Source organism: Brugia malayi, assembly GCF_000002995.4.
Source record: "Brugia malayi strain FR3 genome assembly, contig: Bm_v4_Chr1_scaffold_001, whole genome shotgun sequence".
NCBI lineage: Eukaryota > Metazoa > Nematoda > Chromadorea > Rhabditida > Onchocercidae > Brugia > Brugia malayi.
Genome location: NW_025062475.1, coordinates 10262384 through 10287821, shown reverse-complemented (window position 1 = coordinate 10287821; position 25438 = coordinate 10262384). Strand labels below are relative to the sequence as shown.

The following is a 25438-nucleotide window of genomic DNA, read 5'->3' as shown; positions in this document are numbered from 1 at the left end:
TTGTTATATGTGGGAATTCTAATATTATTGTCCATAGCTCTATTGATGTCTATCCATTGTAAGGAAAAGTTGTGATGGAACAATTTTTGTATAATAAATTGTCATGTAGCATTACAGAAAACCTTAAAAGCAAAATCTTTGATATTGAAAAGCATTGCTGCCATTCTGTGGATAACATTATCATTTTTGAGAGATTGGTAGTTTTCCCAATAAGTGAAATGGATAGTAATGTTACGGATGCGGTCGCGGAAATGCACTCTACCTTTTATTATAACTTCTCTACTTTTGTACTTATTAATTAATAAGGATCATAAGTTCTTGTAAGTCGCCAGGAAGTAATATAGCAAGTAATCGCTTCTGACTTGTAAGTCGTAATTTTCATATGAATTTTCATATGTAGTGTGTAGTGTGATAATCCGCTGTTAACTATGCTCATCAATGATTAGCCACTGATAAGAGACGTGCTGAGTGTTGCTGTGTCGAAGTTCGAGAATGATATGATAGAAGTTGGATGTTAAGAATTGCATTGTGCGTATGGTTGAGACTCGTAATCAGATTCGTTTGCTGGAGTGGTTCACAGTGGCAGGGCAGTTGGGAAGGATGGAGAGAGAGAGAGAGGCAGGTCACGTATTAGACGTATATGGACGTGTATGCTTGCATGTTTGTGCGTTAACGTCAAGTCTTAGTTCATTTCCTCTAATCTTCACGAATAATTTGATTGATTATTGTAGAATTTAGTTTAAGTTTTCCTACATATCTTTTTCATTTCATCCACACACTTGAGTTTTATGTTTAGTTTTGCACTTTAATGATATTTGCTTGTTATTTTAGTTTAATTTCAATTTATAAAGAAAGCATGTTATAATCTTTGTAATGAATTATTTTGTTAATTATTCATTATCGTCCTAACCGATAGATCAGTCATCCGGGATATCATATGAACATGACTTGGTAATACGCAAACATGCTTGCATGGTACGCTTATACGTAAAGCTTATATTTTTACATCAGTTTAATCAAATTCCTTTAATCTCTTATGAAAACGAAAGGTCGTGCAGTGTCTGACAGGTTGATAAACATAAGCTCTGATCAATTTCGACATTTAACTTCCTATTTTTTTTTTTTTTTTTTGTTTTTGTAACAGCTATTTGATTGATGGGTAATAATTATATTTGATGCAGTAGTAATTGTCGTCACTATTGTGATCAACTTCATTATTATAATTGTTCTAAATCCATAATTTTTTTTTTTTTTCTTAGGGAGATAAGGTGATTAGTGATATTTTTTTTTTATACTGCTCTTTGTTATGCTGATGTAGTTGTTAGCATAGTCGAAATCATGATTATTAGTTGTTATGTTTTTACTACCGAGTTAACAGTTTTATATTGTTCGTTCTTCTCTTCTAGACAAAAAATATCAATCTAGGTGCTGACAGGAAGACATCCAGAAAGGACGATGTCGTCCGATATCGACATCATTGAAATTGTTGACGATATACCTTCACCAATGGTTTGCAGCAAAGAGCCAATCATTTTTCGCGGAGTTGGCCATCTAACGATGTTTGTATTTTGCATTTAATCCTTCTAAAAGTTCCGCTCCTTAATGTTTGTAACATTGTTTATTTCTGAGTTAATTAAAAAAAGAATTTCTTTTCGAGATTGCTGTGGCTGTTTTTCTTTTCCTTATGTTTTCGAAACACTTTTTTTTTTTCTTAATTGTAACAAATATAACAAATATTCTCTTTACTCTTTAATTAAACCAATAAAGTGTATTCTACCAATTATGATTTAAATATTACTGGTGAATGGAGTATTAGCCTTCTGTCATATCAAAATAATGCAATTATTACCAGAAAGTTGAGGAAATGCTCTAAAGCAGTAGTTAGATGTCTAGCTTATTCATAAATCAATAATTTTATGAATTAAATGATTGGTTTTAATGTTAGCTTTTAAACTTTTTTAAGGCGTGCAAAATAAAGGCTTCCTTCCTGAAGTTTTAGAAAAAGTGCTATAAAACCAAGCAGTTTTGATAATTCCAACATTGACCGCTGCTATTGATTGAGTGATATTGCTCGAATTACATAATTTAGTTCTCTACTTGTTAGTCGTAAAATTATTCTAAATTCTGCTTCATCAGTTTGTCTGTTTGAGCAGCCTCTTGTATGATTTAAGGTTCGGTCTGAGCTCTCGATTTGATACTGAATTTCCAACCGTATTAACCGGCCGTTTAGCACCAGAAGAGCTAGCCGATACGATGCGAAAAATTAACGGTGTGTTAGCAAGGAGCATGTCAGGAAATGTTCGTTGGCTCATTTGTGGATTGCTCTTTTGCTGTTGTACCGTCGGTTGCTCATTATGGCCGGTTGTTTGTTTGAACAAACGTGTAAGTTGTACAGCTTATAGTTGGCTATACTATTTGAGTAACTTTTCTGATGAATTATAATAATCTTGGAATGTTGTGAGCCGTCCTAATCTTTTTACAGATAGAAGAAGTAAAAAGTGTCCTTGCACATCTCAACATTTTATAAATTGAAGATTTATGAATTGTTACTTATATTGATAACATAACATTGTAAAAGAGCATACTGTATAAAGTAACGTTAAATTCCTTTTTATTCGCATCAGTTTCTTGCATCAGGTTTGTCTGGAAAAATTAGGCGATGCTATTATTATTTTCTGCTACCCTTGAAAATATTTTAGCTGAGATACTCTCAATTCAAAGTCTTCAAATTCGTAAAACTTTTTTACATTTTCTTTGCAACAATTTTGCTGAATAACAAATTCCATCTTTTTCAAACAATATCCGTTATATGATAATATTTGTTAGCTTGCTATATTGTTTTTCTCTTTTCTTTTCAGACTGTACATGCATTAGAGAAGTTATTGGATCATGAAAATCAAACGCTGTATAACAAATTGGGCTTGCATTGGCGACTAGTAAGGCGACCGGTCGAAGTTAATTATAGTATGACGGAATATGTCTTACTATTAGAAATTCTTCCAAAAACCCTTCTTCTATTGCCAGATTAGACCAACATATTTGTCTTTCCAAATAAGGTAGGTATTAGTAATCAGATTCAGTTTGGAAGATTTCTGTGGATTAGTTGAATTTCTATTTGAAATACTGCTTTTTATATGATTCTTTTAATTTCCCATTTGAAAGTTAGCGACAGTAAATGCGTAGACGAATTTACAAGCTTAATGGGAAGACGATTACAATGTATTTACAATTGAATCTCATTGGATCGCTGGGATTGAATGAATACTTCGTACTTAGAAACATCTATTAAATTTATTTGCTTTTTTATATTCAAATAGTTATCAGAAATGATTGATCTGTTTCGACTCATAATTTTTTTGCAGAGCATTCGAATTTATGTTTCGCCGATGAATTTGTTTGAGCTTAGAGTTCGACGGGGTGAAGATACTAAGAAATTTTCAAATTCGATATATTGTATGCTGGACAAATAATTTAAGATTAAAGCACAGCAAGCGAATTTAATTTCATCAATAGACCCTAAAATTATTGTATGAAAAGCTTGTTAAATGTAAATGCATATCCTCCTCTGCAGGCATTTTATTCGCATGTTTTCGAAAACTTGTGTACTTTTTGTTTTTTATTTTAATATGAATGTTAATTAATTATTTTTGTCACAATTGTTGCACTGTTTTGATCCTACTGCTTTTTTTCAGAATTATCTTTATTGCTTATCAAAATATGATTTTTCTTTTTTTTTTATTCTCTCTTATTTTAGTTTTATTTAATTTGCTTCACTTCCATCATTTTACGCTTCAATTTTTTACTTTTTTTTCCGTCGTTATTTTCTAGCAGTTTCAGCAGTTGTGCTTTACCATTTTTTTAAATAGTTTTTTTAAGGCCGCGGTATAAGAAAAATCAGTGCTTTAAACATTTCTCTTTTTTATTGAGAAACATTGCCTATTTCTCAGAATTCGTTCAAGTGTAATATTTGCTTATTAGCTATGAGTAATGTTTTTGAATTGCTTATCTCAAAAAAATCTGACTTAGAAGAATTACTTAGAATTATCATGGTATAGATAGCCTTTTTGCTCAGAATGAGTTTTTTTTTTCCTCTTTTTCATAAATTCATTTAACAGACATTAACAGAAAGACGTTTAACAGACTTCAGTTCTCTTTTTTTTGAGATTTTGGTTGCTCTTTGTGTTGTTGATTTTGCATAATAGAAGCAGTCCATTCTGCTGTGGGCTGCTATGCAAATAATACACATAGACTGAGAGACGGAAATTGCGTGTGTATCACAGGAAATTGTTCTTTTCCTTTCTAAATGTAGACAAATTGGAAGGATATTAAAGTTGCATTTAAGTATAGACAATTTCAACTCAGGAGTATGTATTTGTACAAAAGATTCATTTCAACAAATTGCTGTATATTTGTAAAGTGAACGAAATGATTTATTATATCATAGCTTAACACATACTTTGTTATTCTTTGATGTATTGTAAAGTAAATTTGTAGAAAAGCTTCTGTCCGATTGTAGTTTTTCCTGGTACCTTTGCTCCAGTCAGTGTTTTATGGCTATTATCATTTATTTGTAATTAAAACTGTTGTAATCACTTAAATTTTTCTTTTATCCATTTTGTCTTTATTCCTCCTTCCTTTACCTTGCTATTGCAAAGTTTTGTTTCTTATTAAAAAAGAAGAGATCCTGTATATCTTTTGTAACTTCCGGAGTCGTTATCATTACTGACGATATCATTCTAATACATAAACTTCATATTATCATGAACCGAAACTATGCCCAAATGATCTTTTTTCGATTTCAATGCAAATGTACGGTATGATCGTTTCAGGGTGCTCATCCATAGGCTGTTTGAGAATTGCAATAAATGATCTAATTATCACTAACAAATTTTCAAGACATGTGAATTGAATAAAATAACGGATATAATACACGGATATGGTAGAATGATAACAATGTATGAGTGGTATCGAAGAAGTACCATATGACGTTATTCACGGGAGTATGTAGATTGTTTCCTATATATTTTTCCTTTATCTATGTTTTATATCCCAGTTGAGTGCATATGTGGATAATAATTATAAGGCTATATTATGTTTTGACGGTTATTATTCGGCTCACACATAAGTTATGGGACACCATATCATCCCACTTTATTAGTATATCGCATAAGAACTGATGCTGCATGTAATAATGCATCGCATTTATGAATCACTCTAATTAATGTGTGCTTAACATGTATAATATTTTTGCACTAATGTAATAACTGACGTAGAAGAATTACGAAGCTATAAAGACTTGGAATAGTTTCTAACACTGAGATGTATGTAAGTTAAGAAGATGTATGAGAAATAGCTGAATGGATGTATTACAAATGATCAAGAATAACTATGAAGTAGTATTAACTAATTGCTGTAACAATGACTGAGATAAGGATTAAAACAGAGAAACGTGTTATGGTATGAACAAACATTTATGATCGCTTAATCATTTCAATTACCAATGATAGCGCTGGGAGGAAAATTTCATCCATGGACATGGATAGATTTTTATAGAGATGTGAAACTTTGATATTTGGTCCGTTGTTTATGATTTTGTAATTTGCTCAATTTTCATTGATTGTTTTAGGGGGTTAATTACCAGCAGTGCAAGTTGTTGGTAAATTGTATGTTTTAATTTTAGAAATTGGTTGTAAACATGCCAATAAAATCGTAAAAAAAACTGATTTTTGTTCGGAGAATTAAATGTAATTGTACCAAATAAAGCTGGATGAATTTTGTTTACTATTTAAGTTAATTTGCAGTCCCAACTTCACTAAATAAATTTTAAGAGGACGCGTGTGGTGTAGTATAATCTTCGGTCGCATTGAATTAAAAACATGATGCCAGTGTCATCTGCACAAGGTATTAAATATTATGTCGAACTTTACTGTGCCGTATTCTTTACGTCATTTTACTTCATTTTAATTGAGGTTGCGAAACTTTTAAATTGTTGCTTCGCTTTTTTCACTTATATTGTTGAAAATAGTAGTTCAACTTTCTTTTTTTTCTTTTTTTTTTTCACAAAAATGAAGTAGAGATTGGATTTAATTATTTCGTGGTGTAATAGTATACGAAGAAATAAGAGTTTTATTATAGTTGTGGAAAAATATACAGCTGAACCTAAAATGCGACCATCAGCAATTGGGCATTTCTTCTCGAGGATCGGTTCAACAAGACGTCGCAGCAAGAGTCCGCGAGATCCGTCGCTGTACTTGTCGGATGACGCTATCACTACCTATCCCACTCAGCCTGCTTCTCCCGCTTCTCCTGTTAAAAATGTGAAGCATTCAAAATTTTGGGTGTGATGACTGAATTTATGCACTAACTAACACTCAAAGAAACAGTAAATACAGTATATCACATTTAGTACATTTGTAAATTACAGCAAAAACAAGAATATTTCTTCCGATTTATATGATTCTGTTGCATCACTACTTTTCAAAAATATAGGAGCGATAAGGCTTAGTGCTGCTGCAGTTAAGCCCAGGTCTCCAGCACGGAACATTGCTGGGCTGGAAGAAACAAGAAAGAAGTGATAGTATAGTTATTGTTGCAGAGGGGTGAGAAAAACAGTTAAACAATTGCAATTTATGATTGAAATGATGACAAACTACAGAAACATAAATATGAATTGATAACTGGGAAATGAGGATTTGATTCAAAAAATGATTAATCATTTGTTTGATTACTGAGCGAAAAATATGTTATAAATGCTGAACAATCATTATTTTTTCGCTCCGGATGGAGTATGTAATTTTCTGTTATTATTAACATTAGCATAACGGCCAACTGCATAATCATACGTTGTTCTTTTGTCGAGAATTACATGTTTATTTGGGGATACAAATGGTCCCAGTATTCATGTATTTGTATTTCAGAAAAGAATAATTCTAGATGATAACATTTACAACTAGATTATATTGTAGAATTAACTTCATTTTTTTTATCTAAGAACAAGATATTATGATAGTATAATACTGTTTGATGTAGGGTGCAAGCGTTAAGGACAACGAATTGAATACCGAAAATGAATTGCACATTTCCCCGCCACCGAAACCAAAACGACATTCATCACCGTTTTTTCGTATCATTCATCGGTTATCAATGAGCCGTAAAACTCGTGAAGCACCTTCCATCACTCGTGATGTTGATAATTATTCACAGTCCTATCAAAACGACCTCAACAGCAGCCATGAAACTGTAGGTTTTCTCCAATTTCCATTTTATTTTATTGCTGTATAATGTCAACAATATTCATTTGCTATTATTTCATTTACGTAAGCAGCTTGCTCGGTCGAAATAACACCTTATATGTAATGAGCGTTCTAATGTTCTTTGAATTACTGTTTAAGTATTAGGGCTTATTGGAAGGGTTAATGAAGTTAAAATATATTTTCATTGACTGTTCAGGAATGCATTTTCTTGAAGGTCATCTAAAAAAAAAAGATTACATATTCAAATGTCATACTTAGAAATAGTTGATAGGATTTTAACAATTTTTTTTTTTTTATTTTATTGCATGTGATGTGATATTTTACATTTTTTGGAAATTCTTTTCGAGAAGACTTAGTGCAAATAATGTTTTTAATGAACTTCCTTGTCCTATTTTGAATGCTTCTAACTTTTTTTACTTTTCATTTTTCTACTTTTCACTCTACTACTATAGAAAAAAAGTACACCATAGACAAAAACTTTTCGATGCACTGAGAATTAGAGTAAAAATAATAGAATGCTGGCTTTAACAAATGTAATAGCCGAATGGAAATTAGATAGTGTTAATTTATTCTGCACTTCCAATCTGCAAACAGATAATGTGTGCAATGTTAAATATTTATATCCTAATATATTTTCCACTTTAAATAATTTATTTCACCGACTAAATTTAATTTCAATTTTTATCAGCATTTTTCAGCCTAATCATGCTTTGTGAAGTTGGATATTGTTTAAGTGTTTAATTTTCATGGAAAGGTCCATTTTTCTACTTCTCAAAGCTTTCTTAATTTATTTCAAATGCTTTATGGATTTCAAAATGCTTTATGGATAACTTATGTTAGTTTTACGAAAATGTGAACTAGTGACTGCAAACTACTTAAATGATAAGTAAAACATATTTTCTTGATTTTATTCATGTGCAAAATACCAATTTCACATTTTTTTAAATGTTTTTTTTTTTTTTTTTTTTTTTTTTGAACAAGGCAGAAATTATAGATGGGACTAATAATAAATTTCGACTGAATTAAAATTTAAAGTCAAAAATTTTAGGTTTTCTCAACTTCAACTCTGCCAACAGCCTTCAGTTCTGGAGATGTACTTTCCAGGCCAACTGTATCAGAAAATGACCTGCGTCTTATAACTCTTCGGAAAGACCAAGTAATTTTCAACTAATTTATCAACCTCAGTCTTTAGTTTTATTGCACTGTTAGTTGAGATATGATTTATTTACTATTTTTTTTTTTTTATTTTGTTAGTTGTTAGGAATGAGATGTTTGATCCTGGCTATAATAATTCAGTTAACATATAGTCTTTTGCTAAATTTTTTTTTCATAAATTTGCAATTTGTATATTTTTTTCTTTGGAGTTGAATAGTGTTTTGATAGTAATGTTTTCTTACTTATTACTAAGGTTCCATATCTTTTTTAATGCACTTCGTTTCAAAACTTTTTTCGTGGGTTAAAAAGTAAAGTTCTTTATTCTTGAAACATAAAAAAAAGTTAAAAAAATTCAGTTGTTCTTAAGTAACAGTGAACCCACGAACAATAAAATATGATGCTGATAATATTGTTTCATTACATATCTTTTATTTTTAATTTTAATCATAGGAAATGGAAAGAAGTGTAACGGCATTGTCTATGAATACAAGTGGTATTCACTCAGAAGATAACTTTGATGTAATCACCCGTGTGCCATCATATCTACGTATTAGTTGTGCTCTGAATGGTTATCGCCGTCCATATCGTCATATCGACGAATCTTGTCGACGACGAAACATTGTGTCTCAGAAATTACCGATGAGCATTGTTGAGACACGTAAATTAGCTTTCAGTCAAAATGATGACAACGATTATCGAAAAAGGTATGTCTCTGTGACACTTTGCTTAAATGTTGTCTTAGAGTTTCTTGCACTACTATTTTTAATGTTTAGAGGAGGGATGTTGGAAGTGTGAACTGATAAAACAAAGACATGAGATAGAATTCTTGGACTGATTGTTTTTATTTCTCTGTGTTATGCAGTATTTACATTCATATGGAAATTACTTGTTGTTGCTCTTTACATCTTCTGATTCCAATAACGCAGAACGGAGAAAAAAGCATCTTACTCAATAACTCACAGTTCAAATAAAAACTTCCGATTTATTTCCCATCAAGCAGTTGGTATAATTATTAGGTCTCATTAGATCATCTTAGTTCAGTTCCAACTAACTGACATTGAAGCGAGATATCAAAAATGAACAATTTTCTTGACTTTCTTTATCTTATTTAATGGTAGTCGAAGAATTTAATGTCAACATTTGCAGCTTTGCTTGAGCTAATTTTCCATTAATAATTTGATCATGTACAGAATTTTTACTGTCGTTGATTCAACTGCTTTATTCCTTCTGTTATCTTACTGCTTCATATTTCTTTAATTTTCAAAATCTCCTTCTTCCTTGTTTTTTAATATTTGCATGATGTTACAGTTAACATAATAGTATTATTTGCAGAAATACTTTTGAGAACGGACAGGAGTGAGAGTGTAAATAGGTGACCATGCATATCATCAATGAGTGAACAGAAAATGATAAGTATGCCCTTCGCAAGTTAGTTGGCAAGTCAGTAATGATGATGATGATCTTATCTTATAGAAAAAGATCGTTCATGCTGCGAACGGTGATTTCCTCTCATGTAACACTGTTGCAGACTGCCACAAATTATTTCAAATCATTTGTTGAACATTGATCAATAAATGCTTTTTTAGAAAAATTCCATTTAAGTCAGTGAGTGACTTCTGAAAAACGAATTCAATTCAAATTAAATGACTTTTAACTTGATGCTGCGCTTGTAGAGAAATAAAAAAAAAAAAAAAATGGAGAGCTAATTTAAAGTTCGAGCAGATTTTTCATATCCATCCATTTTTTTTTTTTTTTTTTTTTCTCTTTAATTTTCTTATACTTTTCTGCAGAAAAAGATAGAGGAAACACAAAATAAGCTTTTTTTTTTCGATTAATTAGACAACAGCTGGTCATTGCAAGCTTGGAAACAGTAAAGTCTATCTCATCCATTTATTTCAGGCCACCAATATTTTATTTTTATTTTTTCGAATGTAAATAAAACTTCATCAACGATGTTGACTTTTATTTGATGAATGAATAATAGGCCTCGATTTCACATTTTATCGCATTATACATTATGCATTCCAAAGAAATAAATAATCATATATTTTTAGAAATAGCCTACTTGTACATCCATTTGTAAATTATGTTCTTGTTCCTATACGGAGCATATATCATCAAGTTCAAAACTCATTCACAGAGCTCAAGTCGTCTGAAAACATTTTTTTTTTTTAAAGTTAAGAAGAGTAGAATATATGTGCTAGATTTAGGGAGAAAGCAGAAGTTAAATTGGAAATTCAAGCATCACTTAATTTTTCTGCATCTTTTTTTGTTATCGATCATTTAATGTCATTTTTTATTCTTTGCCCAATTTTTACTATAGTTAAACTCATCTACTTTCCTGATATTCACAACGCTGTTTCTGTTGTTGCTAATTATTTCCGCTGGAGAATCTAAAATTATCATTTTTTCTTACTCGATGTTTGAATTCTTCAAATATCAATTTATATCACTTAAATTTAATCTTTTCCTTCTAGTTTATTTGTCAGTAGTAGTGATATGCTTTGCTAGCTATTATGTGCTACGCAATTTTTTAAAATAATGATGTAATACTGTTTTACTGTTTATACGCTCATTAACTACATATTTGTTTCGTTATGTTGAAGATTTTACTCACCACTTTTTTGCATAATAATATTTACAAGGGGAAGGAGGTAAGCGACAGGAGATTTTAACAGAAGTAAAATAATTCTTCAAACATTAGTTTATATAAGTAAGAAAAAATGAAGTGCACAAAGTTTACTTTTTGATTTAATTATGTGCTAAATTATCAGTTAGATCAAGTGAGCTTTTTAGTGAATAAGAAAACTTTGTTCTAGGAAAAATTTCAAGCACTTGTTTCGTATTACCATTGAAAGGAAACGTTCAATGTTGGTTGTCAAATTTTCTGTGGTATTCATCCCTTAGTTAGATTTTTTATGACTCAGGCTTTTGGTTTAATTGTCCAATTTATAACAGTATTTTTAAGAAGCATTTGTTTGAAATATTTTTCCATCGTACTTCGACATTGTTTAAATATGCTGCCCTTTACACTTTTTGGTCAAACATTCGCTGGCTTCGGTGGAAGTGTAACCAAATTTTAAAAAATGAGAGGCTTTCTTTTGATCAAATGTTTTTCATGTGTTTCTGATCTAGTGCATATTTAACTGACAAGGTCATACCTTTTAAAAGTTGTGAAATATACTGCCTTATATAAAGGATAGTAAAGATCTGAAGAACTGACGTTAGATTGTTGTCTTTTTCCATTTTTATTAAGTGTACAAGAGATTTTTATCATTATGAGTGCCTTATTCAACAACAAAATAGACTCTATATTCTCAGAGTTTGATATTATGAAAACATTTTTTGTCCTTAATTTTGGAATATGCAAGGAATTATCATTTCTCGTTGTGCCCTTCTTATAATCTAAAAAGTTACCTGCAGCACTGGATTAGACTTGATGCTACATACTTTTGCAAAAGATGGAATTGATGAATACAGCATCAGTCAAATTAATTTAAAGATGCGAATATGAATTGTTCTATTAGTACTATATAGTTTAGTTCTTTAGTTTATGTCTTTAGTCATAATCCAGAATAAGAATCAGTAATCTTTTAATCATCCAAATGTCTCGTCTCAACTTTTCTCACATATGATATTCCGCAAAATAGTTGAGTGATGCCGACCATTTCGCTTTTTGAGATATCAAAGTGTTGTTTAAGATAAGGAAACATGGAGTAGTAATCTCTTCCCAATAACACTGAAAGTATAATCTTGGATACTTGAAAAGTTTTGAAGAATGACCACGATCATTGTTAGAATTGGTACGAATTAATACCTAGTGATATTTATATAATAGTTTATATCATCGTCACTAGTTGATATAAATATTAGTTTTTTTTTTTTTTTTTTTAAATATGTTAGCTCTTAATAGCTGTTTTCAATGCTCTAGCAGTTTAGATCAATAATTAGGTTACTTTTGTTATAACTAGAAGTGATTCGTATACTTCAGATTTTTGTTACACGTGTCAAGGAATAGTTAAAATAAATATTTAAGTGTTAGAATTATTTTTCCGAAACTATCACGATGTTTATATTTTTCTTTTTTCTTTGCACTCTTGATGAATTCCAAAATGTCAGTGAGCAGTATTTGTGAATTTTGCGTCTTCTATTGAATTTTGAACGACTTCTTTTTTTTATTGTCATTAAAATTTTTTCTTCTTATTATCATCAGGAAAATTTTTTCTCATACGAGATCATTTTTGTTGATATTTATTAGACAGCATCATAGTTAATCATGTTTTAGTGGTACCTGATTGGTCGTCGAGATTCAAATTATCGAATTTTCCATTAATTTGCCTCAAATATGCTAGTAATTTCAAAGCTTTATATATATATATAAAAAAAAACGAAGTTCTTTGCACTCACATCAGTGGCTCTATTATTTTTTAGTGATGTTCATTTGTATACATTTCTGTATAGATTGTTCTACACTGATTGGGGACAATAAGAATGCTTTTTTCTGAATGGCCGAAGATTTAATGGGATGGAATTACCCTTCCCTTAATACATAACTGGAAAGAGCAGTCCTGGGTAAAGTATATAGTTGCTTTAATTTATACTTACAGTTGCTCTTATCTTTTTCTTTGACTTTTATTTATTATTTCAGCCTATTTTTAAATTTCATCATGTAATTCAACTTAATTGAAGTTGTGTTCATATGTTGCTTAAATCTTATGCTAATCATTTTAAAAACATTAATTGCATGATGAACTTATCCTAGGTTTTAATGACCTAATTTTCTTATAGATGTACTTTTTCAGTTCTTCCTAGCTGTTCATTTCTAACTTTTGTAGTATGACATCGGAAGAAGTAACGAGTCGGAATAATTCACAAATGGGAGATGATATTTCAAGGACGTCAGCACCGGTACGGCAACTAGTCGAACATTTTGATCATCTGCTTGAAAACAGTTCGAATGAAGAGATGAAGGGTATGGGTTTGTTTCTTGACTCTTTTCTTTGGCTGTTGCTAAAAGTCTTCGTTTTTATCAGCATTTTGAAAGACTGCATATAAACGAAATAGAAGTCTAGCTGACAATTGTCAGTGAAATTCGAATTATATATATATATATATCAGATGTAATAGGAGTTTGTAACAGTACAATTTTGAAAGTGACAGTATTTTACTGTCACTTTAAAAATAATGATGCATTTTACAATATTAGTTCAACAAACTTTGGAAACATTATTTGGTTATATTTTTTGATCATTTTTGGAAATTGTCATTCAAAAAAAAGAAAGAAAAAAGGACCAATGTGAATTCAAGTTAATAAGTTTATTTCAATATTTAATGAAATGTATGTTTTAAGGAGGAAATATGGCAGTATCGGATCAAACGTATACAGCGAAGCCTCTAAATCATTCTGCTGCACCACAAAATTCTCTTGCTTCTTCCAACCAAGTTTGTTACTTCTTTTAAAATGCTAGAAATATTTCGAAGGATTTTCTCATAATTTGGACGAATACTTTGCCTTTTCATCATTTTTCTTTTTTGTCAGTATGTTTGTTGCATAAGTATTGAGTAGGTTCGACATCTCTTAATTAAAAATACAGAATTAATTAAATCAGAAAAAAATTTTTTTTTAAAAAAAATTAATTAAAAAAATTTTTCTAGAAAAATGCAACACATTCTACGGCTGGGTTTTTCGTTTCGCATAAGTTGTTGTGTTTTATCGTCCTTTGGTAGTGACATTTATAAAGGATCTCGCACTTAAGGAATTTTACTTTTTTTGTACATTTTGTTACATCTGATATATATATATATATATTTAGAAGACTGTGTTAGGTGTTCATTAACCTCCAGAGTTTAGTGAGTAATATTAGTAAATAGTCACTGTGAATTTCAAATTATCAGATACATATTTGTCGAATTACGAACTATGACAGGAAGAAATAAACCTGTTTATTCTTTAAAATATCCGCGTTATAAAATAGATATCCACGCCTTGGGAATCGACGAACTTCCGGGAAATATTTTTTCATCCTAATAATTGTAGAAGAAAAGTTGTCGAGCAGTAATCAGTTAATGAAAGGTCAGATGTTGCTGAACTCCATAGTCCACTTCTCTACACTTGTTGAAGCGCTGATTGTATTATAAAAATGTATCGTGATAGATTACTCTTCCTGTTGACAGATGCTCTGATTGATCCGGAGAGTGTACCATCAGAGTAACGTCTTTGTCTGATTCAGAAAATTATAATGTAGCAAATTAATAAGCAGTAACAGTGACTTTTTTGGTTAAGTTCGATTTTGAGAAGTATTTTAGATTTGTCACACTTCGCAGTCCATAGTCACCCATTTATTAATCTTTTTCACCTGTCTAGTTTGCTTGCAATATCAGAGTACCAGCATTAAATTCTTGTATGCGCGGAAAGTCAGCATTTGTGATTCATTTCAACTGATCTCGACAGCTTCGGTTGACAGTATGACGTTTCTCCAACACCTTCTCGGAAAATACTGAAAATTGCCTTTTCTGCTTTATCATTCAGTTTGAACTCAAATAGCAGATTAGCTCACAACTGTTTTTTGTCTAAGTGTCTTCGTACTCTATAAAAAATATAAACAAAATAGCAAACAATAAGTTATTCACAAGAAAAAAAGCAATAAACAACCATTAAAATAATGCATAATATAAAGGTATTTATTTAAGAATGCACTACAATATGAAACAGCCAATTTCAACACTGAAGAAAACTCTTGCAACAACTTAATACAAAAGCCTTACTTTAGCTTCGATGTCAGAGTCGTAGTGCTAATAAGCTATTTCTCCTTCTAGTTATTAATGAGATTTCTCCCTATTATTCGTTTTGCTGTTTTTAGCTGTATGATGCGGCATATTGCCATAGCAGCCCAAAACCATGCATTGCACATCAAATACATCAAGCTCTACAAAAAACATCAATAGAGAGTGAACCGCACATTGCTAATCAGTCAGAGGTTAGATTTTTTCATATATATATATATATATATATATATATTTTTTTTTTTTTCATATATACGATATTGCTTAAGTAATTTTACCATATCTAAGAAAATCACTCTTAAATCATTCTTCATTAGTTTCACGCAGTTTAAATATCCAAGTGAATAAACTTTGAAGATTTGTCGCTGCGAAAATTTGAGGGTTTATCCATCTCTTAAAAAATTGAAAGATAATTAATATATGTACTATCTGATGTTAACTCTCAAAATTCTATCATTTGTAATTAAATTAAATTAATGCCGTATTGATTTTTTTATCGTAGTTGTTTCTGCTATTTCGACCATATTGACTGGCCATATTTGAAGTTTACGCAAATATGAAAACTCTGTTTTAGATAAGCATTGGTAATGGACAATTAACGAATGAACAAGTAGCGGAAACAATTAAAAATGAAAATGGCATTAACTTCGTTTTGCCTGATGGAGAAACATATCGCAGTCTGTTGATGGAAGCCAGGGCGAACTTGCAGCTGCTTTGCAACCAAGCGAAAAATGATCTTTTAAATCGTATGATACAGTTCATTTTAATCCAGTACCCATCAAAGGCATACATGCTGGCTTTCATGAGGTTTTGACATCTTTCTTTAGAACATGATTATTGTTTTTCCATTTTTCCAGAACAAGAAATGCCGGAGCATGCTGCAGGAACGCTTAGAACTGCAATTGGAAAAGCAGGTCTTCTGTTGGACAGAAAAATGGCGAAATTCGAAGATCTTTTGAAAAACCATTTGGTTAATATTTCACTGGAGTAGTCCATAGTTTTTATTGAGATGGGATCATAATCTTAGAACTGTAATTTCAAATCTATTTTCATATGATCCAGACATCGCTGAAATATCTGCTTATAATAATAAACCCATCCGTTCTTAATCTTGTAGTAAACAAAATTTTGTTATATTGGATTAGTATAAGCCAACTTTCAGGATCAAAATTCAGATGTGGGACAGGTAAATCTTAGCGATCTTTCTGGTTACTGGGCATTGATTAGTATTGAGCTGAAGGAACTAGAGGCTAACTTCCGTGAAATCAATTTTCTTCGTGAAAATCACTGGACGTTATCGGAACCAGAATCCCGTTCAGTAAGGTAGTTGCTTTTGTTTTAATTGCGTTGGAACTATTGTTATAGAAAATAAAATTCAGATGGAATTTTTAAACTGTTTTAATTAAAATTAAAAGTATCATTTTTCGAGTCACATTTTCTAAACTTCAAGTCAACTGCTCAGCTTTAATATTACGAGAAATAAACGAAAATGTAACATATTCTCGTTGTCTATTTTGTCTCACTTCTACAGAACGATCAATTTTTCGTTACTATGATGATCGAGGTAACTTTTATATCGAACTCATTCTATTTTCAGCACTGTCGGTGATAATCGTGGCGACAATATAAAGAAAATACAGTCCCATTTACCAGTTATAAATAGTGAAAAAATAGCGTCCGAAGTTCAACGCCGACAAATAGCTTTGGCTGCAGCGAAGCGACGTCAGAAGGAATTGAAAAAAGCCGAAGAGGAACAACACGCTGAGCGTAACAATGATGGTGAAGTTCGTATGGTTATCTGATCGCTCAGCAACTGCGATTATGTTTGATTATTTTCTTTTGTTTATTACTGATTACCTCTTTCCGTGCATAATAGTGGGCAATTATCAGTTCATTCTGATCTGAACTGATGATGCTCGAACAATCATAAAGTTGTATTGTTATACTGAACTTCGAGCTGTATAAGGTAACTAAATAATGTCATGTTTGAATCTCAAATTTTAAATTTTCTTGAAAAAGGTGTGCTGTTTTGTTTTGTTTTATATTAACTGCTCATTCCTTTCGTCACTTAAGTTTGGTGAAGCGCTTAATAATTGCATAATTCATTCAAATATAGTTAGGAACTATGTTTGCGTGGCTATATTTCTGCAATTTGCTTAGCTTGAATTAAATGTTGCAATCGCTTGGACATTAAATTTGAATTCACTCGAGCCAATGAAATGGTAAACGAAGCAAATTGGTAACTTTTTTTTTTGTTGCTCTATGACGCAAAGGAAGTTTCAGTATCAACCATTTAGAAATTAGAAATTGGCGAGTTCAATAGTTTCGTTTACAGTAAATTGTGTTCAAAATTACTCGTTTTCATTTAACCTTTTATTGATTGGTAGTATTCAATTTAATATTTATTTTTATAATTCAAAGCATATTGATTAGTTGCTGTATTTGCATCACTAAGATCGCAGAATGAACAACTAAAATTATAAAAAGATAAATGAACAAAATCAAATACTCCAAAGCGTTTCTTGTCTGTGCGATTTTTATAGTTGCCAATAAGTCGATATTTATTACATCGTTTCCCTAAAACTATGCATTATTTATTTGTTTTTTTTTTTTTTTTTTTTTCCTTTTTAGCAATGAAAGTTTCAAACTGAACTGTATTTCATTCTATTAAATTTCAATAGTGCTGTTGTTTTCTTACTCTTCTCCTCTATTTAAATTTTAGCTATGTGAAAATAAGTTCTTAATTATGGTGCTTGTTTTTCTGTCAGGAATTGCCATATATGTGCTTATGTGTATGCATTTATGCGATTTCCTCAGCTATTCAGTACTTATTGATGGATAGTTTCTGAGTGATTGATTTTCCATTATTGATAATAAATTATTTTAGCACATCTGAAGTTACTTCATATCATTTATCCTATGTTTTTGATTTGTATTTATCCGAATATGAAGTCGAAAAACTGAAATTTGGATGACATGAATTACATTAGAATTTATCATATTTCTTGCTACAGTGATTTCAGTGTTTTTAGTGATGAAGTAGTGGAGATTTTTTTATCTGTAACTAAGGCATGTTTTATTGAAGTAAGTTCTCACTGGAAGTTTTTGTTGACATTTTGTGTAATTGGTGGGTTAATATTGGAAGTCATGCTTATTGAGCATGCAAGAAATAGCAGACTGAGGCAAATTTCATTCATTTAGAGGATGTATAGCAATAATGTTTGGTTTATGGATGATCGACATCTAAAGAGTTTTTGGAACTATCACCGGGCAGCTTTACGGTGGTTTAATGCACATCAAGCAGCTCGTGAATACGCGGTCAATGGTTCATCTGATATGATTAACATCAATAAAACAGGTTTTCTGAATAGTAATCATTTGTCAGTTTGAATGTTTTTAAGCAGTTAGAAGTTTATAGATTATATGGATGTATTATTTGCCATTGCTAAACATTTTTTTTCTTTGGCTTTGGCAAGAATGCACATGTGTCGTTAATTCTATGTTTTATAGGTAATTTGTTAAAATAATTTTGAAGCTTGTATTTTAAACCATTTACCCACTCAGGGATTATATGGAAGCTTTAGTAGTAGTAGTAGTAACAATGACGGTTGATTAAATTTATTATGTTAATCTATAACTTGTTTTTTTTCTATATGTTATAAACAGCTTTAATTTGAATTTAAAAAATTTTTAGTCTATCATGAATTTGCCAAACTAATTATAGAAAAGAGATTAGAATTGAGAAATGTATCATTTTTATCGTATAGCTGTTATATATTTTGTAAACAGTTTGCACTTTATAAATACGAATTTAAAAAAAAAAAGTGCATTTTAGCACGAACCAGCAACAACGATTCTTTATCAGATGAAAGACAGGGGTCATCTTCAGGAGACATGGGCGAAGACATTGATATGAGTAGCGAAATGGCTGCTTTTTTCAGACAAACAATAGAGCACAGAAAACAGAGTATCTTCCAAGTTTTTGATGCTTTTTTTTTTCAACATCCATTTTATAGGAATCATATTTTTTTAAACGGTTTACTGTTTTAGGAGATGCTGATCGAAGCAAAGAAGCCAAGAGATATAAGGAAGATAGTTGCATCACAGAAGATCATTATGTAATGGCTGATAAGAGTAAGTTCTTTTCTGCCCTCGTATTTGCTTCTTGTTTAGGCTGAATCTTTGCTGTTATGAAAATCGCATTCTTTTGGGAATATCTTGGGTTAATCTGGTTCATCTACGTCAGCCAATCAAAGCTATCTATTGCTAACTTCTCTGTTCAGTGTAATGAAGAATTGTCAGTAAAAATTTTAGCATAAGCGAAATCTTAAATCATATTTAAGATGTACAAGTAATTTAGACGATATTTTCCGTCAGCCATACTATTGCAGTTGGTGTTTATGGCAACGAAAAACGATCATTTCAACTGCCTAATGGACCTGCTGAACGACTAAAAAAGTTCGATAAAATGAAGGAATTATATGGCAATGATGCTGAGAAAATTTTGGCAATGGAAGCACATTTAGATCTCCGATTCGAACAGAATTATTCTCAACCTGGTGCACACTTATGGCCAAATATACCCTTGAAATTATCATGAAATTTCCTTGTATTTATCAACTTTTTAATTATGTGTGCAGAATAACACTGTATTTAATGAATGAATCCGATGCGATTATTTTATGATAAACTATTTGTTAGACAGTGTTTTTCATCAAAAAAATCACAGGATCAAAATTTTTGCCTTCGTTTATTTCTTTTTATTTATTGCAATTTACAAACGTATTTGAATTTATTGTTTTCTGTTTTAATTTTCAAATTTAGAGGTCTTCTCAAAACTGAAGTAATAGAATATGGGTAAGCGAAAAAGATTGGAAAATGCGGGAGCTAGCGTTAGAACCGGCATGAAAAGGATCAAATTACAAAATGATGGTGATGTATTGGAAATGGATTCAAGTGAAGCGTCGCGAAATTCCATCGGAAAGGGCAAGAAAAAAATAACAAACTATTATGATAATAAACTGAAAATGGGAATGGATCGATATATTGGGATGAGTTATCAGAAATTAAAGCGGTAGTTTTCTTTATTTTCTCTCCTTTTTTCTTCCTTCAACTTTTACTATTCCAGTTAGACAATTTTTGTTATATTGGAAATTCATTGGATGGGTCCTGACGATATTAAAAAAAAGAAAAAAAAAAACGAATTTATTGAATTTGTATAATATTACTAGCAAGTAATTTTCAAATAAGATTCTTTTCATGTTTTTTTATCGGTTTTAAATTTGCTAGCTTATTTTTACTATAAAATTACAGAATTATGACTACAGATGCAAATTGTGATCTGCTTGTAGTAGTAGAAAAGCGCCACATAACGATTGGATGGCATCAGTTGGGAGAAGCTGCTAACGCTATCAGATATATTTTAAACTCTTCACTTGGTCAGTATAGGAAATCGTAAGTTTCATGATTAGTTTTTGTAGATCCTATTCATTTTTCGGCACGGAACTTGTCAGTGATGTTTGTAGTTGAAAATGAATAGCACATGAAGTCGTTCCATTATTTCATATTTTAATTTTTTTCCTTATTATATCTGATAGCGTTATCTGATAGCGTTATCCTTAGTCTATAAGGATTAGTTATTCAGCGTGCAAATTTCTACTGAAAAAGTGAGGTTTGAAATGTAAGTTGCGTGATGTAACAAATTTTAAATCTCAAATCAAGGATATTCCACTAGAAGCTACTCTGTTTGTTGGTTGGTTGGCTGTTTATTAAAGGTAAAAGGAACGAAATTAATTTAATTTTAGTTGTTTTGAAGTATGGTACTTGACTGCATCGTAGTTTGTCTTAAAGTTTATATTTATTAATTAAATTCAAATCAAATTACATTTCACTGAAGCGTTACTTTTTGTTGAGAATTATATACAGTGTTATATTCTAGATTAGACGGTATCTTATTAGCTGTGGGAAAGGTTGATATTGTTGACAAACCGTTTTGTATCGCTGATCAACCATGTATGCATATTGATTTAAATGTAAACTGTATTGTATTTCGCCCGAAACAAGGCCATACTTATAATTGCGTGGTAGCAGCTGTTGATAAGGTAATTTTATTTAATACTTAAAGCATGAAATGTTTTTTTTTAAAGAAAACTCAAATTTGAAACAGTTAAATTTAAACAGGTTTTAGCAAGTGTTATTAATTTGATCTGCCCTGTTATCCACTCCTCTTCTAGTATGCTATGTATCGTTGTGGACTGTTCCTCAATTGTATGCGGTTATATAGTGAATACTAAACAAGTAGGAAATAATGCTTAGCACTTTAAATCAGATTATTTAACGGTCATTGACTTTTTAATACAATTTTATTTTAATTTTTATTGTGTTTTTTTTTTAAGAAATTCGTAACCGCCAAACTACATAACACGATAACTTTTTTTGCACGTATAAAGAACACAGAGAAATCTCCAGAGATTGGTGACCAAGTGGCGATCAAATTTTCTCACGTCGAAATCAAAGGTTCATTGTGCCAAATAAAGGGAATGATAACGTAACGGATCATTGATAAATTGTTTCATTTTGTTAATTTTAAATAATTTATAAATGATTGTTTAAAATATTTTAATAACAGTTAACTTTTTTCTTAATTTGCCATGCCATTTCATTTTGAAATGTTGATTATTGATATTCAGAAGTGATGCCGGTCATTGAAACTAATTTTTCTTTGTTTCCTTTGAAAAATATAGCCATAAAATTGTGACTTTTCTGTTAATTGTTTTAATTGCAAGGTAAAATAAAGGTACAATAAACAAATTCAGTTTTTAACAAGTCATTTTAGTAATTTTTATATTTTAATTCAAGAAAAAAAATTGATTCTAACTTTGCTCTAACAAGTGGTGTAAAATGATGTGACATTGAGAATGATATCAAAAAAAAAACCCTAGTATATTGTTCATTTGCTGGTTCTATTCATGTTGAAATAATTGATTTTATGATGGTTGTTCAGTAGGAATTATCAAGTATTTCTCATTGCCATTTTTGTACCATCAAACTAGGAAATAAGTTAAATTGAATAATTCATCAATTAAATGATAATATTTTCGATGTATTCACATAGACATTAGAAGTAGTTTCAACTTAACAGTCAACCTTTCCTTTTCATACACCTATTATTTTAATCAAAAACTCGACTCTTCATTTTTAACAAGTATTTACCTTTATGAGATTATCTGGAAGTAATTGTTATGGGAATCGAAAGTCGGATCAGTTGCTTAAATGACACTATCAATGCGTTGAAACTTGTTGACAATTTATCAAGCTGATAATCGATCGGCAAAAGCAAGCATTGTTGAAGTTCTCTAAAACATCTTGTCACATCTATATTAGACAAATCTAACTACAGCTATTCCACGAAACCAGAAATGCCACATGGAATTTCCGTGTCGAGATGGATAAACTTAATTGGAGAAAAGGTTGAAAATCTACTTGAATGAGTTGTCGAAATTTTTGAAATTATTCAAATATTTCTTGAAGTCTAAAAAAATTTTTCCAATCAATAACACTTTTAAATATTAAATAACTAAATTTTATTCTTAAATGCCGGGGATGTTGTGCTTTACTTTCTTTTCAAACCAAAAATAAAAATAGTTTTTTTTATGTTTTTGACTAAGAAAAAATCAAATATTATCCTTTCTCTTATTTTTGTGAAAATATAAATCTACAATGAGGAAGTTTATCTGAAATTGAAAAAAACGCCTTAAGAAAGAGGATAGAATAGAGGAAGAGTAGCAGTCTGAAATTATTGCAATTAATCTATAAATTCTCTCTGCCTAATTTCTTTCTCTTTGTCTCTGTCTATCATATTAAATTATCGGTGGCACTTTGTATGTCTTAAATCCGAAAAAAAAATCGTTAATATTTTATTGTTGAATATAGTGTAAACGAACAATAGAATAGTGTAGAAATTCATTCTAATATTTGAAATTGTTTACAATGATACGAAAATATTTGTGCTATGATAAATTAGACTATTGCCTAAACTGGGAAGTGACAAGTGAAATATATGAGGAACTTTTCCTAACTTAAAATTGAATTTTTGTATAATTAATTTGGGATAAAACTTGTCGCAGTCATCATTTATCAAATATTTTAAATTCTGACTGAGTCATTTCAATGGTGAGTCGATTAGTTAGGCAAGTGGTTAAAGCAGTTTTACACATAAAGCTTTGAAATTTTTTAAAATGTTCAAAAATAAGCGGAAAATGATGGGAGAAGAATGAAAGAAAAGCGAATAACTTCATATAATGCTTGGTGAAAAATTGAATAAATATTTTAAAATAAATAATGGTGTTTAACTAATAACATTATTGTTATTAACTAATTAATCATCATATAATTCAAACATCAAATAGAATATTTTTGTGCTAACGCTTAAGTAATTGATCAGCTGATGAATGAAGCAATAAGTGAACTAACAAAACAAAACATAAATAATATATAATTAGTCTTTTATTATTATTATTGAAAAAAAACTAAAAAAATAAACAAAATAAATAATCTGAATATACTAGGAATAAAAATGAATGTTTATGGCATAACACTAAATTTCTTTTATTTAATTAATACTATGTAATTAGCATAGTAGATGACAAATGAATCAATTGTAAACAACTATACAAAAATAAACAAACATATATTATGTGCATATTGTTCCATATCCAAATACTTCAGATGGTAAACGAAATCAGTTGTAAAACTAAAATTTCAATTACAAATTTTGAAATTTGTAATTTATTTGATAAGTTTCTCAATAAAATTGCTAATAGTTTCTATTATATTGAAAGTAAAAGTTCGACGAAGCTTCCAAAAAAAAAAAAAAAAAAATAGAATTTCAGATTATGTGCCCTAATAACCCGCTTATATAGCAAAACCTAATAAGATAAATACTTTACAATTAAATCTTATTCAGATTAAAGATTAAATTTAAAATGGAACAACAAACGGTGATAGAAAAAATGGATAATTGGTTTTTTTCACTGACCATTTGACCACTATGACAAAAGATTGATTAAACTAGCAGTAATGATAATTATGACAAGTGTGGAATAATCGAAACGGTGATAATTTCGCGCATAAGGTCGCCTAAAAAGGTTAAGTGATATAAATCACTTCAAATTTGAAAATAGATCAATCAAATTCAAATCAATTTATTAAAATTGCTGCATTATTAAATTTGAAAACAATGAAAAAAGTAAAAAAGCATATGAACCAAATAATTTTGATGCATATGCTGTAAAAAGAATGAAGGATGAGAGAGATAAGTTGGCGACTATATTGGCGAGAGGTCAAGTCATTTGACCCCGTGCTGCACAATGTGTTGTGTAGAAATGGATTACCACTACTCACAACAGTTATCGATTGATATATAATGGCTTGCAATTGACAACTAACCGTTTCCATGTGTTAGTTTATATGCTGAAATAATTTTATCAATTATTTAAGTATACATAGAAAAATTTTGATTTCATTTGTTGAAATTTATTTAAACTTGAATTTTGGAATTGTCGGATTGTAATGCTAAATATTATTTTAAATATTTTTCGGATATATAATAATAAAAATGTTTAAATGCTTGTGTACTAATCGTTTGTATTAACTAAAGAATTAATTTCACAAGAAACGAAAATAAAAAACTTTAAATAGAAGAAATTTTTTCAGGTAGTTTTTAGGTAGGATATAATTATTCTTAAGTTATACTACGTAAATCTTGAATAATTAAATGAATAAGTAAATTGAATTAGTGCAATTTATAACAATTAATTTGCTACATTAAAAAAGTAGCAATTATGTGAAGAAAAAAAAATATGTCAAATTATGAAAACTTTCTTTTTCGTCAAAATATTTGCAATATTGCAATAATTACTTTATTAATTAATATTAATTGACACCAATATTTTAGACTCATTTTTGCTCACTTAATTTCATTTCCCATTATTTAACTATTCAAATTTATCGCGCAAATTTCATACTTTCATTCATATAAAGTTAGAAATTTTCATTTTTTGCTAGAAATTGAAGGTGATTGAAATAAAATGTTAATTCACATTTAAATTTAATAATAAAAAAGGCAATATCCATAAAAAAATTTTTGTTCAATTCTTCAATTTTTTTCTTTTGGTTTCATTCATCTCAAATACATTATAATAGGCATTCCATCACTCTCATTTCATTCATTCACTTTTTGTATATTT

The 25438-nt window shown here is 30.0% G+C and overlaps 4 protein-coding genes across 5 annotated transcripts; all 4 read left to right on the top strand.

Annotated features, from left to right (window-relative positions):
* Positions 1–1455: 1455 nt before the first annotated feature.
* On the top strand, positions 1456–3029 carry Bm6214 (CG5938-PD, putative; the record flags this gene model as incomplete). The annotated part of the gene is made up of 3 exons (XM_001895788.2): positions 1456–1559; positions 2172–2382; positions 2859–3029. 3 exons carry the CDS (start codon positions 1456–1458, stop codon positions 3027–3029), a joined length of 486 nt encoding a protein of 161 aa, XP_001895823.1.
* A 2850-nt stretch (positions 3030–5879) lies between these two features.
* Bm9227 (Uncharacterized protein) lies at positions 5880–16993 on the top strand (the record flags this gene model as incomplete). 2 transcript variants are annotated; one of them, XM_043077386.1, is made up of 12 exons in its annotated part: positions 5880–5901; positions 6136–6338; positions 7030–7239; positions 8302–8409; positions 8859–9112; positions 13244–13380; positions 13759–13850; positions 15269–15385; positions 15766–15937; positions 16049–16161; positions 16354–16514; positions 16789–16993. In XM_043077386.1, 12 exons carry the CDS (start codon positions 5880–5882, stop codon positions 16991–16993), a joined length of 1794 nt encoding a protein of 597 aa, XP_042933320.1. The 2 variants fall into 2 exon arrangements, with proteins under 2 accessions (XP_042933320.1, XP_042933321.1); XM_043077387.1 differs by lacking the exons at positions 5880–5901; positions 6136–6338; positions 7030–7239; positions 8302–8409; positions 8859–9112 and having other exon boundaries at positions 13245–13380.
* Positions 16994–18395: 1402 nt separating this feature from the next.
* Bm3275 (BC023488 protein, putative) lies at positions 18396–19791 on the top strand (the record flags this gene model as incomplete). The annotated part of the gene is made up of 4 exons (XM_001895783.2): positions 18396–18549; positions 19027–19158; positions 19242–19325; positions 19583–19791. The coding sequence occupies 4 exons, from the start codon at positions 18396–18398 to the stop codon at positions 19789–19791; spliced, it is 579 nt and encodes a 192-aa protein (XP_001895818.1).
* A 253-nt stretch (positions 19792–20044) lies between these two features.
* Bm3274 (Uncharacterized protein) lies at positions 20045–21742 on the top strand (the record flags this gene model as incomplete). The annotated part of the gene is made up of 4 exons (XM_001895782.1): positions 20045–20265; positions 20505–20645; positions 21130–21292; positions 21587–21742. The coding sequence occupies 4 exons, from the start codon at positions 20045–20047 to the stop codon at positions 21740–21742; spliced, it is 681 nt and encodes a 226-aa protein (XP_001895817.1).
* Between the last annotated feature and the right edge of the window lie 3696 nt (positions 21743–25438).